Source organism: Cornus florida, unplaced genomic scaffold (assembly GCF_030987335.1).
Source record: "Cornus florida cultivar Cherokee Brave unplaced genomic scaffold, ASM3098733v1 CherokeeBrave_3.0.0_Hap2_Chr09, whole genome shotgun sequence".
Classification (NCBI taxonomy): Eukaryota; Viridiplantae; Streptophyta; class Magnoliopsida; order Cornales; family Cornaceae; genus Cornus; species Cornus florida.
This window is the reverse complement of record NW_026775579.1, coordinates 64,889,733-64,906,632: the sequence shown is the minus strand read 5'-3', so window position 1 is coordinate 64,906,632 and position 16,900 is coordinate 64,889,733. Positions and strand designations below refer to the sequence as shown.

General features: G+C 35.9%; 1 protein-coding gene across 10 annotated transcripts; it reads right to left on the bottom strand.

The window, feature by feature from the left end:
• Nucleotides 1-456: 456 nt before the first annotated feature.
• On the bottom strand, nt 457-11,055 carry LOC132274152 (uncharacterized). Of its 10 annotated transcripts, XM_059775336.1 has the most exons (13): nt 10,690-11,054; nt 9,655-9,898; nt 9,433-9,582; nt 8,073-8,130; nt 7,881-7,973; nt 6,413-6,478; nt 5,522-5,587; nt 4,631-4,696; nt 3,766-3,831; nt 3,237-3,328; nt 1,263-1,322; nt 865-1,164; nt 457-763 (listed from the first exon to the last, which is right to left on the bottom strand). In XM_059775336.1, exons 1-13 carry the CDS (start codon nt 10,914-10,916, stop codon nt 743-745), a joined length of 1,509 nt encoding a protein of 502 aa, XP_059631319.1. In that variant the 5' UTR covers nt 10,917-11,054; the 3' UTR covers nt 457-742. The 10 variants fall into 10 exon arrangements, with proteins under 10 accessions (XP_059631319.1, XP_059631318.1, XP_059631317.1 ...); XM_059775335.1 differs by having other exon boundaries at nt 457-1,164; nt 3,237-3,325; XM_059775334.1 differs by having other exon boundaries at nt 457-1,164; nt 10,690-11,053.
• Between the last annotated feature and the right edge of the window lie 5,845 nt (nt 11,056-16,900).

Sequence of the window (16,900 nt, the reverse complement as noted above, 5' to 3'; positions counted from 1 at the left end):
ATAAATTTACGCTCAACTTGGAGGATAATACAATCAGAAGCTTTCTACCACTTGAAAAAGAAAACAGTTTTTCTAGCAACACAAGACAGTCACATTTCACACCAGTATTTATGATGAAAATTTGAGCAGTATAATGAATACCATTTACTTGATCATACAAGACCAAACCAAAAATAATGAAGTCATCATGAAATCGCTCTCACATTAACTAGTGCTTAACATGAAACACTACACCTAAAAAATGGTAAGGACTTTGCTCCCTAGACAAGTAATGGTGCTGGCAAAACAGAAAATCGTTTTGAATCCGAAAAATGGTAAATTATTTAGAGTCCGGCTGTACAGTGGGGGATGACGGGCTGACTCGCATCAAAACAGTTGCCATTCCGCTACACCTAAAATCTATGATGGCGGACTAACCAGCATCACACAGTTCACACTACACTGTAGCAGTCTATATAGACAATATCAAACCACACGAGCAAACTTCAATTAATCAAGTCTTCCCTGTTAATCTGGGCAAAAAGGAGAATCCATAAAGAGTTGGCAAAAAACAAAACGAATATTGTTCAATTCCTTCTTCCTCTAAATCTTGTAATAGTTACCAAAATGACATCATATTCACCTCCACAGCGCATGTGCAATAAGAATTCACTCTTAAAAAGAAAAAAGAAAAAGAAAAGCCCAGAATTAGACCAGCTTAAGCGAAGTTTTGGGAGGCATAGACTACTTTCTTTCCCATTGTCTAATGCTTGTCAGCACGGAACTGTCGAACCAAAGAACCAGGCAGCGATTCCGAATTAGAAAAAGAAAGGCCGTATGATCTAAAAGTCTACAAAGCTAACACAACCGACAAGCACAACAAACCTTTCCATTACTGAATGAGCTCAGTTGCATTGATGAGCTTTGATTATCCTTCTTGGAGCTCTGGAGGGAAAACGTCGGTTCACCTACAGGGTCTACATTAGATGCTTTACTCTCATTCCTACTTTCATCCGAGGGAGTAGTAATATTCTTCATCTTTCCTTCATATTCTGGGGGGGAGATCTGATGAAGCGCATTGCCAGCAGACTCGGCACCAACAATCTCGTTCTTATACATCTGGAGAGCTACAGCCATTGCGTTGGCAAGATCTGTAGTATTTGTAGGAAGCGACACTGTTATGCCCTGAGAAGACAAATAAGGAAAATAGAAATCAAACGCTTTGGTCATTAAGCATCAAAACCAATAATATGATACAATCTTAAAATAGGTCCGGGCTTAACCTCTTCGGCTATATTGCAGAATGCGTGGAGGTATTCCTCTGCCATTCTTAGACATGCTGCCTGCAAATCCAATCACAATCACGAGCCTTAATGCATATCAAATACGAGCTTCGTAAATAAAGAATATTTCAGTATATGCAAATAAATTTAGACTCAATAATTCATGTCTGAGCTTTTGCAAATGAAATACCATATTCTTTGTACATCTTTAAACAATATCAAAAGCACAGTTTTTACCAAAGAGGTGAAGACCTGACACATTGCATATGTAAAGTAGTGACAACACATTTCAAGTGAGGAAAGGGCAAGAAACAGTGAAACTCCGCAAATTGCAGAAAAGAAGAAAACACTATGAATTCCCAAGGAAGGCATGCAATGGCTGACACAGACTGATTGGCATAACTACATTTTGTAGATGTAAAGGGACAGCATGCAGAAAGATGCAACTCCAATGTGTAACATTGTTATCGAAACTACCAGAAACTTGCAATAACCATTTTGTCCCAATAGACGTCGTGTAACAAGAACAAAAGTAAATAACAAAATGTGTGATAGTGTAAGAAAAATTTGACTTAAATCAACCAAATAAAATACAGAGTATTTTTAAGAATGCACTTGGATGAGAGCCAGAAGGGGGGAAAAATAATCCAAATCACTCTTCCAATAGAGAGAGAGAGAGAGAGAGAGAGAGAGAATTCTTAGGCTGGCTGTAAAGCTATTCAAAACTCCTGCCACAAGTACCTTCTGTTTCACTAGAATGCTGTCCTGTGGATTTTGATGGATAAGTTCTTGAGAAAGGAGGGTAGGAAACTTCCATAAGGAAAAAACACTGAATGGAACACCTCCTGAAAATTGCTGATGGCAGTGAGAGCATCTATTGCCAACAAACTAGAATTTAGAATGCTCACAACCTATTGCAAAACTGTATCAATGTGTTCACCGATTTGTGTTTTATCTTATTCTGGGTATCAACTGATTTTATTATTGCAATAGAAATAACCCTATTCATAGTTTAGTCATCCAGAATAATAGTAATATAAAACAAATTGCCAGCCAGCTAAGTGATATACTCCCTCAAACACCACGCACTTGCCAAAAGAGAGAGAGAATGGCCAAGAGTTACTGCAGTTCAATCTCGAAAGTAAAAACTAAAAACCCCACATAACAGTTGTCATGGGCAATTGTGGTGTGTCAGTAAATGCAACTAATCACAAATACAAATATCATAACCACCACTATATATATTGTCAGATCAATTTAGATGTATCACAAGCTGCAAAGTAAGGTTACCATGTACATCAACTAAATTTCCAAAAAACCATCAACCCAATATAGTCGACTTGTAAGGTTACCATGTACATCAACTAAATTTCCAAAAAACCATCAACCCAATATAGTCGACTTGTATCAATGTGTTCACCAACTTGAGTTTTATTTTATTCTGGGTATCGACTGTTTTTATTATTGCAACAGAAATTACCATTTTCATAGTTTAGTCATTCGGAATATAAGTGATATAAAACGAACTACCAGCCAGCCAAGTAATATACTGAGAATCCTCCCTGAAACATCATGCACTTGCCGAGAGAAAGAGAGAGAGACCAAGACTTACAGCAATTCACTCCAGAAAGTAAAAACCCCACATAACAGTTGTCATGGGCAATTGCGGTGTGTTGGTAAATGCACCTAATCAATCGCATATGCATATATCATAACAATCACTATATATACTAACGGACAAATTTAGATGTATTACAGGCTGCAAAGCCAGGTTACCGTGTACAACAACTAAATTTCCAAAAAACTAAAAACATCAATTTAAAATGCTGTAGTCAACTTGTAGCCCAATCACATGGAAAAGTTCTACAGTTAAAGGTGAGGAATTTCTGCAAGCTAGTAAAATATGAAAGACTTATGCAAGGTATGAAATCCCAACACACCATACATGCAATCAAGAGTAATGAAGATCATTACCTCTACTCCACCATGCTCTTTAAGGGCCTCTGACACCTTCACTGTTGCTTGTGCTGTTGCTTGTGCCCTGGCAAAGATAGCTGATGCTTCTACTGATTTCACAGAAGAATTGAAAAAATTGTCAATGAGTGTAGGATATAAAAGAGGTGGAGCAACAATACTGCAGACGCATCAGCATCAACATAATCCTTTGAATTATCCAAATAATATGGATAAGCTAATACAGAAAGATTGCAGGATAGGCTAGTAGAGAACAGTTGCAGGGTCAAGAATATATAGGACTAGAGCATCATTGAACATAAAGCGCTCCACAAATTGACATCTACATAAAGTTCGCCACTATTCTTAGAAATGTCTACTGAATAATCAACAGTTAATTATGTCCAACACTACATATAGATATAGCTAGCCAATCACTGCTGCTCTATGGTGGTTAAATTAAAAATTAAATGAGGAAGCTATAACTAAATTGATGAAATCATGAAAACTATCCTTCCACACGGTTAATTATAAAATCATGAAAACTAACCTTCTGATGCAAGGATCAATGAATACTTGTTCCCATCAGCAATATTAATTTGTGCCTGTCGTTCTCCTGTTAAATATAATTCACCAGTAATCAAGAATATAAGAGGAAAAAAGACTCTGGAAACAACATTCATTGGTATAATAGGTGTTACGACAAATGCCGTAAACCAAAAAACAAATCAAGAATCAAGCTGAAAAGTAAACACGCCACACACAAAGGACACAAAGATTTATATGGTTCGGCGTAAAGCCTACATCCACAATGAAGATCCAGTGAAAGATTTCACTAAGCAAAAATCAGGAGTCTAAAGTTACAAACACCAAACCCTATCTCTCTCTCTCTCTCAATCTCTTCCTGCAATTTTCAGTGTTCTCTCATATCCCACTACAAACCCTAAACGCCCTTATATACTAGGCTACATGAGAGTCCTAAACAGGGTCCAAGGCCCTAAAGTGGAAAAACGATTCAAAACCGGGTCACAACACGGCCCAGGCCGAAACAAAATTCGGGCCACATCACAATAGGTTTGTTAACTTCCCTTCGTTAGAAGCCAAAATTATGTGGTTGAATGAGGTCGAATCGTTTCTTGACAAACTATGTACTTTTAAGGCGGTGGGAAATGGCTAAAATTAATTAGCTTGGAGATAAAGTACAATGGTCCCATTTGGGGGCAAAATCTTTGTTGACTATGCTAAGGCTGCTTGACTAATAAAAATGTTCATATCAGGAGGATTAATAGGTCAACTGCACTTTTAAATGTAACCTCTTGGCTTGGACGATGACATAAGATTTTGATATAACTAAATTGATGAAATCATGAAAACTATCCTTCCGCACGGTTAATTATAAAATCATGAAAACTAACCTTCTGATGCAAGGTTCAATGAATACTTTTTCCAATCAGCAATATTAATTTGTGCCTGTCGTTCTCCTGTTAAATATAATTCACCAGTAATCAAGAATATAAGAGGAAAAAAGACTCTGGAAACAACATTCATTGGTATAATAGGTGTTACGACAAATGCCGTAAACCAAAAAACAAATCAAGAATCAAGCTGAAAAGTAAACACGCCACACAAAGGACACAAAGATTTATATGGTTCGGCGTAAAGCCTACATCCACAATGAAGATCTGGCGAAAGATTTCACTAAGCAAAAATCAGGAGTCTAAAGTTGCAACCACCAAACCCTAGCTCTCTCTCTCTCAATCTCTTCCTGCAATTTTCAGTGTTCTCTCATATCCCACTACAAACCCTAAACGCCCTTATATACTAGGCTACATGAGAGAGTCCTAAACAGGGTCCAAGGCCCTCAAGTGGAAAAACGATTCAAAACCGGGTCACAACACGGCCCAGGCCGAAACAAAATTCGGGCCACATCACAATAGGTTTGTTAACTTCCCTTTGTTAGAAGCCAAAATTATTTGGTTGAATGAGGTGGAATCTTTTCTTGACAAACTCTATACTTTTAAGGCGGTGGGAAATGGCTAAAATTAATTAGCTTGGAGATAATGTACAATGGTCCCATTTGGGGGCAAAATCTTTGTTGAATATGCTAAGGCTGCTTGACTAATAAAAATGTTCACATCAGGAGGATTAATAGGTCAACTGCACTTTTAAATGTAACCTCTTGGCTTGGACGATGACATAAGATTTTGATATAACTAAATTGATGAAATGCGGAAGCTATAACTAAATTGATGAAATCATGAAAACTATCCTTCCGCACGGTTAATTATAAAATCATGAAAACTAACCTTCTGATGCAAGGATCAATGAATACTTTTTCCCATCAGCAATATTAATTTGTGCCTGTCGTTCTCCTGTTAAATATAATTCACCAGTAATCAAGAATATAAGAGGAAAAAAGACTCTGGAAACAACATTCATTGGTATAATAGGTGTTACGACAAATGCCGTAAACCAAAAAACAAATCAAGAATCAAGCTGAAAAGTAAACACGCCACACACAAAGGACACAAAGATTTATATGGTTCGGCGTAAAGCCTACATCCACAATGAAGAGTCGGCGAAAGATTTCACTGAGCAAAAATCAGGAGTCTAAAGTTGCAACAACCAAACCCTAGCTCTCTCTCTCTCAATCTCTTCCTGCAATTTTCAGTGTTCTCTCATATCCCACTACAAACCCTAAACGCCCTTATATACTAGGCTACATGAGAGTCCTAAACAGGGTCCAAGGCCCTCAAGTGGAAAAACGATTCAAAACCGGGTCACAACACGGCCTAAGCCGAAACAAGATTCGGGCCACATCACAATAGGTTTGTTAACTTCCCTTCGTTAGAAGCCAAAATTATGTGGTTGAATGAGGTGGAATCTTTTCTTGACAAACTCTGTACTTTTAAGGCGGTGGGAAATGGCTAAAATTAATTAGCTTGGAGATAATGTACAATGGTCCCATTTGGGGGCAAAATCTTTGTTGAATATGCTAAGGCTGCTTGACTAATAAAAATGTTCACATCAGGAGGATTAATAGGTCAACTGCACTTTTAAATGTAACCTCTTGGCTTGGACGATGACATAAGATTTTGATATAACTAAATTGATGAAATGAGGAAGCTATAACTAAATTGATGAAATCATGAAAACTATCCTTCCGCACGGTTAATTATAAAATCATGAAAACTAACCTTCTGATGCAAGGATCAATGAATACTTTTTCCCATCAGCAATATTAATTTGTGCCTGTCGTTCTCCTGTTAAATATAATTCACCAGTAATCAAGAATATAAGAGGAAAAAAGACTCTGGAAACAACATTCATTGGTATAATAGGTGTTACGACAAATGCCGTAAACCAAAAAACAAATCAAGAATCAAGCTGAAAAGTAAACACGCCACACACAAAGGACACAAAGATTTATATGGTTCGGCGTAAAGCCTACATCCACAATGAAGATCTGGCGAAAGATTTCACTAAGCAAAAATCAGGAGTCTAAAGTTGCAACCACCAAACCCTAGCTCTCTCTCTCTCAATCTCTTCCTGCAATTTTCAGTGTTCTCTCATATCCCACTACAAACCCTAAACGCCCTTATATACTAGGCTACATGAGAGTCCTAAACAGGGTCCAAGGCCCTCAAGTGGAAAAACGATTCAAAACCGGGTCACAACACGGCCCAGGCCGAAACAAAATTTGGGCCACATCACAATAGGTTTGTTAACTTCCCTTCGTTAGAAGCCAAAATTATGTGGTTGAATGAGGTGGAATCTTTTCTTGACAAACTCTGTACTTTTAAGGCGGTGGGAAATGGCTAAAATTAATTAGCTTGGAGATGAAGTACAATGGTCCCATTTGGGGGCAAAATATTTGTTGAATATGCTAAGGCTGCTTGACTAATAAAAATGTTCACATCAGGAGGATTAATAGGTCAACTGCACTTTTAAATGTAACCTCTTGGCTTGGACAATGACATAAGATTTTGATATCAGGTCACTTGATTAATGGAGGTTGGATGATTCCTAACGGGTGTTAGATGCAAAGAAATAAGGTGAAATCAGTGAAACATTTGCACATCCAATTACTAGATGCAGAGATTTGGTAACTCTTTCTTTCCACTTATGAGGCATTTCTAGATCCTGCCTTCGTAGTTGGTGTACTGTTATGGGAGTTGGCATTGCCAGGACCTTATAATTTTAATTTTGTTAGATAATCAACTTAATGCATGTTGTGTTGCATTTGGAAAGTAAATAGAAGAATCTTCTTGGTTGCTATGGATTTTAGAGATTCTTTCTTAAACGCGTATCCAGGTTGATCGTGTCAAGAGGGATGGGTTTTTTGGATATGTGTGTAGACTTTCTTTTGCTTGACCTAGTTGGGTTCCTGCATAATGCAAATGCTAAATGTACATCAGACCTATCAATTACTTCTTCTTTTTTTATTACGAATATAAGTCTCAGTTGTCAAAGAAAGAATTTACAAAGCCATGTGATGAAAAATTATACGCATCTCTATTAAATAAGAAATCAGCCTATGGGGTATAACTGTCTGAATCAGAGTACAACCCTGATTCCAATCCATAGATTAGTCCATTATTCAACCACAGAGAGAACTGAAATTTTAAAATAAATAAAGGGGGGTGGGAAAAAAGGCTACAGTACCTTCTGATTCAAGAACTAGAGCTCTCTTTTTGTGTTCAGCTTCTGCCTGCATCTCCATAGCTGTCCTAACTTCAGAATCAAGAATCATTTCGCCTAAAGAATACAAGATAATGAAATGTATATGAAAGCACTGTAGGAAAAATATTAATGAAGAAAAAGAAAAGAAGAAAGTTAGACAAAAAGTTCACTTACTTATATCATAACGAAGGCACTTCAGACCCCAATCTTTTGCGGTCTCATTGATGGCCACCTGAGATAACAAGACCAGTTTAAAATTAACTAACTGTAAGCATATAATTAAAAAAAAAAGATAAAAATATAACCATAATGAACTTGAATTGCAACATACTTGCCATACAGAGTAGATATGACCTACTAAATAAGGTGCTAATCAAGTTCTACAACATTAGAACAGAAACATGATTCCGATTGCAGCATAAAGAGCAAGCAAGGCGTATAAGACTCGAAGATTCGGAATATATGTGCGTGTGTGTGTGTGTTTTGTATCATAAAAACGTTGCCTCAGCTTCTTCCTCCTTCAGAATGATTGACCAAATTCGTTCAATTTTTGGTATCCCTTGGCATCAAACTAACTATTTTAAAATACTTAATATTAATTTTTAAATTTATGCTCCATATAATAAGTTTTAGACTTACTATTTTTAAACTTTTTTAATTCAAACTAACCATTTTACCCTAATATACTCTCATTAACTAAGATCATCACCATGGAGACTTTTTCAACACACTCTCAGCTCAGTTCATTCCCTTTTTATTCAAACTCAGTATACACCAAATAAATACACCATGCAAACTCTTTCAACATAGTTTCAACTCTGTATATTCATAAACAATGATAAGTGTGGCAACTTGTAATAAGCATCTATTATAAATTAAATTCACTTCCTTCTCACAAAGCTGCACCACACATTACCTGCGCTAGATAAAGTGCACAGTGCACTGAATGATTATGTCCACGAGTCTCACATACAATTGCAGAAATTACCTTCCCAAGTACCATACAATTCCCATAAACCATTGAAGTCCATGGTTCACTTCTTGATGTTTGTACAAAGTAGAAAAATTATGTGAATCTATTGAGATATGGTATGCGGTAGGTGAACATTTGTGGTAATGTCTTAGTTTATTTCAATTACTTTCTTCAAAATTCAAAGTACCTTTCACAATTTATTTATTTATTTTGATAAGTAAAAGTACTTTTCACAATTTAAAAGAGCATTATCCAATGGTTTCAATAATATAATTTTTTCTTGTAAATTATAAAAGAACATTATCCATAGCTTGGTTTATGATATGTCCACTATGTAAAAAAGATGCCATACTATGAGTTAAAAAACTGAATCAATGGAGTACTTAAAATAATCAACAACCTCCCAATGTCAAATGTTGATATTGGGACTACAACAGAGAACTCGTGCAGTAATTGGTGCAGTAATTGATGCTCGATGCTAACATAATCAGAGCTCAAACAATCCACTACCCAAAAGAAGGCAGACAACTATGAAATTCATCAAATCTACTGAAACCTCACCACTATCTTCGCATTCAGAGTGCTCCTTTCCTCAAATGCCCTGTCAAGTGTAATCTTTCCAAGCTCACTACGCATAGTGATCTGTGCAAGCTGAACAACTGCATACAATGGATTCTCAACACCATAGGATGCCAACCGAGGGTTCACAATCTGCAATCAGTAACTTTCAATCCACCAATCCAGCAGAAAATCCAAAAAATCAAACAAAAACACGAAACATACCTTAACATAAAGCACTCCTTCAATCAAGATTTGAACATTATCCTTCGTGATAACAAGCTGTTCCGGAATCGGAATCGCCTCTTCTTTCAAAGAATGCACATACGCAATCCGATCCACCAATGGAACCAACAAGTGAATACCAGGAGTCAGAGTCTTCACATACCTTCCAAACCGTTCCACAATATAAGCCTTCTCTTCAGGTACTATTCGTATGCCCCAATTGATTGGAGGTGCAATCTCATACCTATTCTCACAACCACAAATCTAAACTTAAGTAAAAACTACTAAACAATTCAACACAACAGGAACCTAATATATACATAAACAAAGCATATATGCAAACAGACATATTCGCAGACATATGTATTGTTACTCAAATTGACAAGACTTATGAGAAGGAATCTCATACCAATTCACAAAAGGCACAAGCATTAGCTACTAAACAAATCAATATAGCAAAAACATAATCTATGTGTGTGTGTGTGTATATATATGTGAACGCATATACGTCTGCATATATATATATATATATATATGTATGTATGTATTGTTGTTACCTTGAACTACTAAGCAATCCAACATAAAAGAAACCTAATATATATGCATAAACCACACCTACATACAAATATACATTCGCATACAAGTATATTTTTCTCAAATTGATATAAATCAATATAGCAGAAACATAATCTATATACATGTGTGTGTGTGTGTCTACATATATTATTAAGCAATTCAACAAAGCAGAAACCACAAATTCAAGCTCGAGTAAAAACTACTAAGCAATTCAAAATAGCAGAAACCTAATATATGCATAAACAACACATATATACAAAGTATATACCCGTATATATGAATTGTCTCCCACATTGATAGGAGGAATCTCGCACCAATTAACACAAGGCACACGCATTAGTCACTAAATAAATCAATATAGCAGAAACACAATCAATATACATATATAGATAGATAGATAGATAGATAGATAGATAGATGAACGCATATAAGTATGCATATGTGTGTGTGTGATGTTACCTGGAAATGGGATCGCGATTGGTGCACAGATGGCGGACGGCGAAGAGGAGTAGAGATGGGAGAGGAGAGGATCGAGAAGGAGGAGATAAATGGTTGGAGAGGAGTAAGGACTGTTTGAGAATCAAGGAGGGAGAGGAATTGCAAATCCATCTGCGAGTGGGTGCCAATTGGCTTAAGTGTTGAAGAGATCTTAGGGTTTTGATGGAGCTCTGCTTGGCTATGTTCATGATTTCCGATTCTTGCTTGGTTAATTGGATTTTGAGTCTGTGATTTGGGGATTTCTCCTCTTCTTCTACTAGTTCTACTTCTTGTTCTTGTTCGCCAATAAAACTGTGTGTGTGTGTGTGTGTGTGTGTGTGTGTTAGGTGACTGTTTGGGCACAGGGGTTTACAAAACCCTGGAAAACTGTGGAAGTCACTCGATTGAATTTTAAGAGACCTTCAGAATAGGGTTTACTTCTTGGGTGGTCCAATCCACGATCCATATTTGGTTTGGGCCCATTCTTCAGGACCTATGGCATGGACTGAATGTGATCAGATCCAATTATCGGGTCCAATACCAATTCTGTTTGTAAGATCTAGTTCGGATAAAATCTAACTTGCAACATAGATAAATTTATCTTACAAACAAAATATTTCAGGTAGAGTTTGAATTTAACGAGAATTTTTGTATTCCCTTTTGATAGATAAAATAATATAAAAAATGAAAAGAACTGATTTAAAACTCTACGTGAAACTCCACAAAGCACATTTTTTTTTTTTTTTTTTTTTTCTGAATTTTAAGAATTTGTATTACAAATGAAGTTAGAGAAAAGAATGTTTGTTCTAAGAGTTAAGGAAATGTTTTTCATAGTATTTATTTGTTGGACAATACTCAATACTTAGATCTTTATTGGTGTCACAATTTGTTATGCCTCTTTTTTTATTTATTTATGGATAATGCTTTAGTCTTGCCTTATCAAGACAGATTGTGCCTGTACCCTCAGTTTGTAGCCTAGGGTGGGTCACTCAGGGCCCGTGGAGTTCCGGATTTCCAAAAAAAAAAAAAAAAAAAAAAATGATTGTGCCTTACACATTAATGTGTTCCAATAAGAGGTTGATACCTCTTTTAAACTTAAAAAAATACAAACCATGGGTTATACGGATTTTTTAGATTTAAACTCGATAAATCTATTTTTTTTAATCTATTTTTTTTTTTCCCTCTCTTTGCTCCCATCTATGTATCTCACCCAATTCTAATTGAGACGTGAGATTTAAAATCTATCTACTATTGGTATTAAACCACGTAAACTAATTTAAAGAAAGTTTAAAAATTGCACCATTTTGAGATAAGAAAAAATTACCAAAATTTAAAACTTACACATTTTGAGATAAAGAAAAATTTACCAAAGTTTAAAAACTGCACCCTTTTGAATTAAGGAAAATTCACCATACTTTAACGACGTTTAACGTGTTATCTCTCCCTCATCTTTTTCAAAAAAAAGATCTTTCCTCTCTCTCTTCTTGCTCATTCCCATGATTGGAGGATGAACGAAAATGTGATTGCAAAGCATGCAACTTTTATTGGCAATAGTAATAGTTGGAAAAGAATATATATATGTGTGTGTGCGCGCGCGCGCATGAATATTGATATTGGAGTTAGTAAAATACAACCAAAAACCCTATATATAGAAAAGATGAGAGAGAACGTCTATCGGGTTAAAAGAGAAACAAATATCATCGTGACTTGTTTAAGATAGGATTAAAGAGGAGAGAGAGGGAGAATCTTTTTTTTTGGAAAAGATGAAGGAAATATAATGACGTTAAACGTAGTTAGAGTATTGTGAATTTTTCTTAATTCAAAAGGGTGTTGTTTTTAAACTTTGGTAAAATTTTCTTATCTCAATACTTTTCAAATTTTCTTTAAATTAGTTAATTTGGTTTAACACAAGCAGTAGATAGATTTTAAACGTCATGAGTCAATATGTAGCGAATTCAGCTTAGGATAACTTAGAGAATATTTAACTTACAGGATCTAAGTCCTCCTACGAGGCCTCCACTTTTTAGAATAATAAAAATTCTTTTAATTTTGAAATAGTTCTAGGCAGTTTTTTAAAATCACATTTAAAAAAATATAAAGTATCTTCTTTTAATTCTGTTTCTAGAGAACAACTCATGGAAAATTATCTTTCCTACCTTTTTCTCTTATTTTTATTTTTTTTTAAATAGAAAACTATCCTAAAAAAAATTGAATCAACCATTTATATATCTCCCTTTCTAAAAAAACTGCCTGGAACTATTTTTTATGCATGCTATTGACAGAATTAATGGTTTGCCACTAGAGCTAAGGAAAAAGAAAAATGCAGATGAATATGTGAGTGAGATACACAGATAAGAGAAAAGAGAGTAAAAAAATAGATGTCAGGTTTAAACCTAAAAAATGGGTATAACATATGTTTTGTATTTTTTAAAGTTTAAAAGAGGTGTCAACCTCTTATTGGGACATGTTAGTATGCAGGATACAATTTGTCTTGATGGGGCTGAAGTATTATTTTTTATTTATTGACAATCTAAAATGTCAACCTAATTTAAAAACCTTCTACACTTTAAAAAACGATCACATTGTCTCAATATCCGTATCCATTATGAAATGATAAATTTGAACTTACTATTTAATGTTAAATTAAAAACTAAAAAATATTTTTTAAAATTACAAAAATACCCTTTGGTGGTTGCTTAAAGCTTTTTGGTTTGCGTAGCTTTCTTGTTGATTCTCAAGGCTTCAATCATTGTCGTGGTTCATGCAAGAAGGAAACTTTGAAGCTCTATGTTCACCGGACTATGATGTCGTTGCTACCCAGTTGTTCTCGCCAAAGCTGATGGGTAATCAGGTCTTACCGGAACTTTAACCCTCCACATTGTATTTCTCTAATTAAAATTAGGGTTTTATGATGAGGTGGATTCAGTTTGGGCTTGTTTGTTAAGCAATTGAACTCAAACTCGGTTTTTAGATTCGTTTAGTAAACGAGTCAATTCTAAATAATATAGGGTTTGGCTCATGTAGGCTCGTGAACATGAGCTCGTGTAAACTCATATATGTTCATGAATATACACTCGTAATGAGTTTATAAATATAAATGTGTATAGGTTTATATTCACTATGGATTATGGGATGTTCTAAGAAACCCAACACCACTATCTTCAAAAAACAAAAAAACAAAAAAAAAAAAAAAAAAACAGCTAACTTGTATGTGTTTGTGAATATACACACTTGTATAGGCTCATATAAGTACACGAAGAAACTAATTAATCTTGAACACAAATTTAAATCGTACTTGAATACTTTTGTTATTAAACGAGCTAAATTTGAACTTTTCAAATAATGACAAATCGAGCTTTAGCTTTTCGAGGTCATCATAATTCCAAGCCAACCCCATAAATGGACAAATCAAACCTAAACAGATTCAAGTTCGGTTCGGTTCGATTCATTTGCAATCTTATATAAGATAGAAGGATTAATCATAGTAAGAGTTAAGCCGCATGCAAATAATTAGACAATAATTAATATTTAATAAGTCCCAAGCTTTTTAGAAATAAATAATTTTAAGAAATAACCTTGATGTCATATTGGATAATTAATAACTATTACTTAATAATTTTGATTGTTTTAGAAAAACGCTATACTATGAATTGTTAGAAGAGAATATATGTATAAACAAACACGCATAAGTTTATACGTGTATATATTAAAGTATCATATATGCTAAAAATTAACACTTTTTTGTTTTTTCCCTTCTTTAAGGATAATATGAAATTAGGACGAAAAAATAATAAAATTAACGATACTAAGACTCTTAGATTGTCTCACAGAGTCTGAAACTCACTATTATTATTGTGGTGTGAGTCTCATACTTTAAAAAATATTACAAATATTGTGGTGTGAGTCTCATATTTAGTGAGATACGGACTAATAGTGTGTCAGCTATAGGGGTGGCAAAATGGGTCAAGGACCATCAACCCGCCTATATCCGCCCGCTTTTTAATGATTATGAGTGAACCATATTTAAATTGAGGGTCAGATGGGTTGGGTAATTTTTAACCATTTAATTTGAAGGTCAAAATGGGCTGAATATGGTTAACCATATTCACCCCATATTTCACCTATCACATAATAAATACACAACACACATCTATTCTATATTATACTCAACTCATTTCTCTCTCTAAAATTCTCTCTCACTCACAATCCTCTCTAAATTTGTCTCTTGTCAATCTCGTCTCTCTAAGTTTCTCTCTCTAGAAATTTTTTTTTTAAAAAATAAATTTAAAATTATTAAAAATTTTAAAAACTTCGGAAAAAAATAACTTAAAAATAAAAAATAATTAAAAAAAGGTAAAATAAATAAATAAAATTAAAACCAATTTTGGTAGGTTCACATTTTGAAATTACTAACCTCTCTAAACCTGTGGCCGGATTTTTGTTCCTTGCGTTGTAGGGGTTCCCTGAAGTCAGGGGTGGGGAGTGTGCCGTCTTGTACTGTCTCTCTAGTTTTTGCCTATTTTCTACATGTGGTGCTTTGTTTCTTGCTTTTTCGTCACCGGTTGTGAGAATCGAGTTGATATTTTGGTGCTGTCTTTGCTGAGGTGCTGTGTTTCTTTGTTTCGTTGGGTTTCTTCCAATTTTGTGTTGGATCTGTGGTGAGGATCTGCGCAGTTTTTGGGTTTATCGGGAAGGAGTCTATCTGGTTCGTTGGTCTGGAAGGACGATTGGCTTTGGGGTGCTTGTGAGTACGGTTTCGTGTTTAGTTTGATCAATCTTGCTCTGTGGAGGCCTGGCAGTTTGTAGGTGCGTTTGTTGTTGCGTTTTTGTGCCGGCGGTGCCGTACGGTGACGATATTTTCTCTGGTTATGGTTTTCCATGGATTTTGGTGCCCTATTTTGTTGGGCCGAGTTGTAATTCGGTTGGGCTTAGTGGGCTTGGATTTGCTTCTCCTGTTTTGTTTTGGGTTTGTTTGGGATCTCCCAGTTCTTGGCCATTGTTAGGCCTGGTTCGCAATTTGGTTTGGGTACTAGGCATTTGGAGCCCATTGGGGGCTGTTCTTCCATATCGCTCTCTGCTGCCTCTGCTATGTCAATTCAAGTACCTTCTTTCTTTACCCATTCCCGTTCCTCCCACTGTGAGTGTTTGCCTTCTTCATCTACAGCTAGACCTCCTTTATTTGGGTTTGACATTTCAGCAGGATCCTCTAATGGGACTCGAAATATTTTAGTTTGGAATTGTTAAGGCTTGGGATCTCATTTGACTATTCAGCAACTTAAACGCCTTAAGGCTAGGCATTCTCTTGATCTTTTTGGCCTTTTGGAAACTAAGAATAATTCGTGGCGGGTTCGTTTTTTACAAACTTGGTTGGGTTTTAGAGGGGGAAGTTTAGTTGACCCTGTGGGGACTACGGGGGGGCTTGCACTGTGGTGGTCTGCTAATGTTCACGTGCAAGTGGTGGAGAAAAATAGTTTTTCCATTACTGTTGTTTTCTTCTCGGATGAAAAGATTCCTTGGTATTTATCTGTGATTTATGCTATCACAGTTGATTGGGTTCGGGCTTCGCAATGGGAGTATTTGGTCTACCGAGCTGGCTATTGATTTGGGCATTGGTTAGTGGTTGGGGATTTTAATGACATTTTACATGCATTTGAAAAGTATGGGGGATGGGTCAAATAGAGGTGGTAGCTCTGAGCTTTCCATAATTTGATTGACCGGTGTGCTTTGATAGATCTTGGCTATGTGGGGTTTCCTTTTACTTGGTCTAATCAAAGGGATGGCCAATCCAATATTCAGGAAAGATTGGATCAGGCTTTGACGACTAAGAATTGGGTCACTTTTTTTCCCAATGCTTAGGTCTCTCACCTTACTGTAGTGGGTTCTGACCATTTTGCATTGCTTCTTCAGCTCCAACCAGTGGTTTGCTCTCGAAAACGGCAGTTTCATTTTGATGGGCATTGGACTCTATTGGAAGAGTGTCACCATATTATTGCTTCAGCTTGGTCCTCAATGGGAGTATTTGGTCGACCGGGCTGGCTATTGGTCTGGGCGTTGGAACTGGTTGGGGATTTTAATGACATTTTACATGCATCTGAAAAGTATGGGGGATAGGTCAAACAGAAGTGGCAGCTCCGAGCTTTCCATAATTTGATTGACCAGTGTGCTTTGATGGATCTTGGCTATTTGGGGTTTC

Coding starts and splice junctions, on each gene's coding strand:
- LOC132274152 (XM_059775334.1), bottom strand. CDS start 10,916: ATGAACATAGCCAAGCAGAGCTCCATCAAAACCCTAAGATCTCTTCAA. Junction 8,131..9,432: donor CTCTGAATGCGAAGATAGTG/GTGAGGTTTCAG, acceptor TTGTTATCTCAG/GTGGCCATCAATGAGACCGC. Junction 7,974..8,072: donor GTGCCTTCGTTATGATATAA/GTAAGTGAACTT, acceptor TGTATTCTTTAG/GCGAAATGATTCTTGATTCT.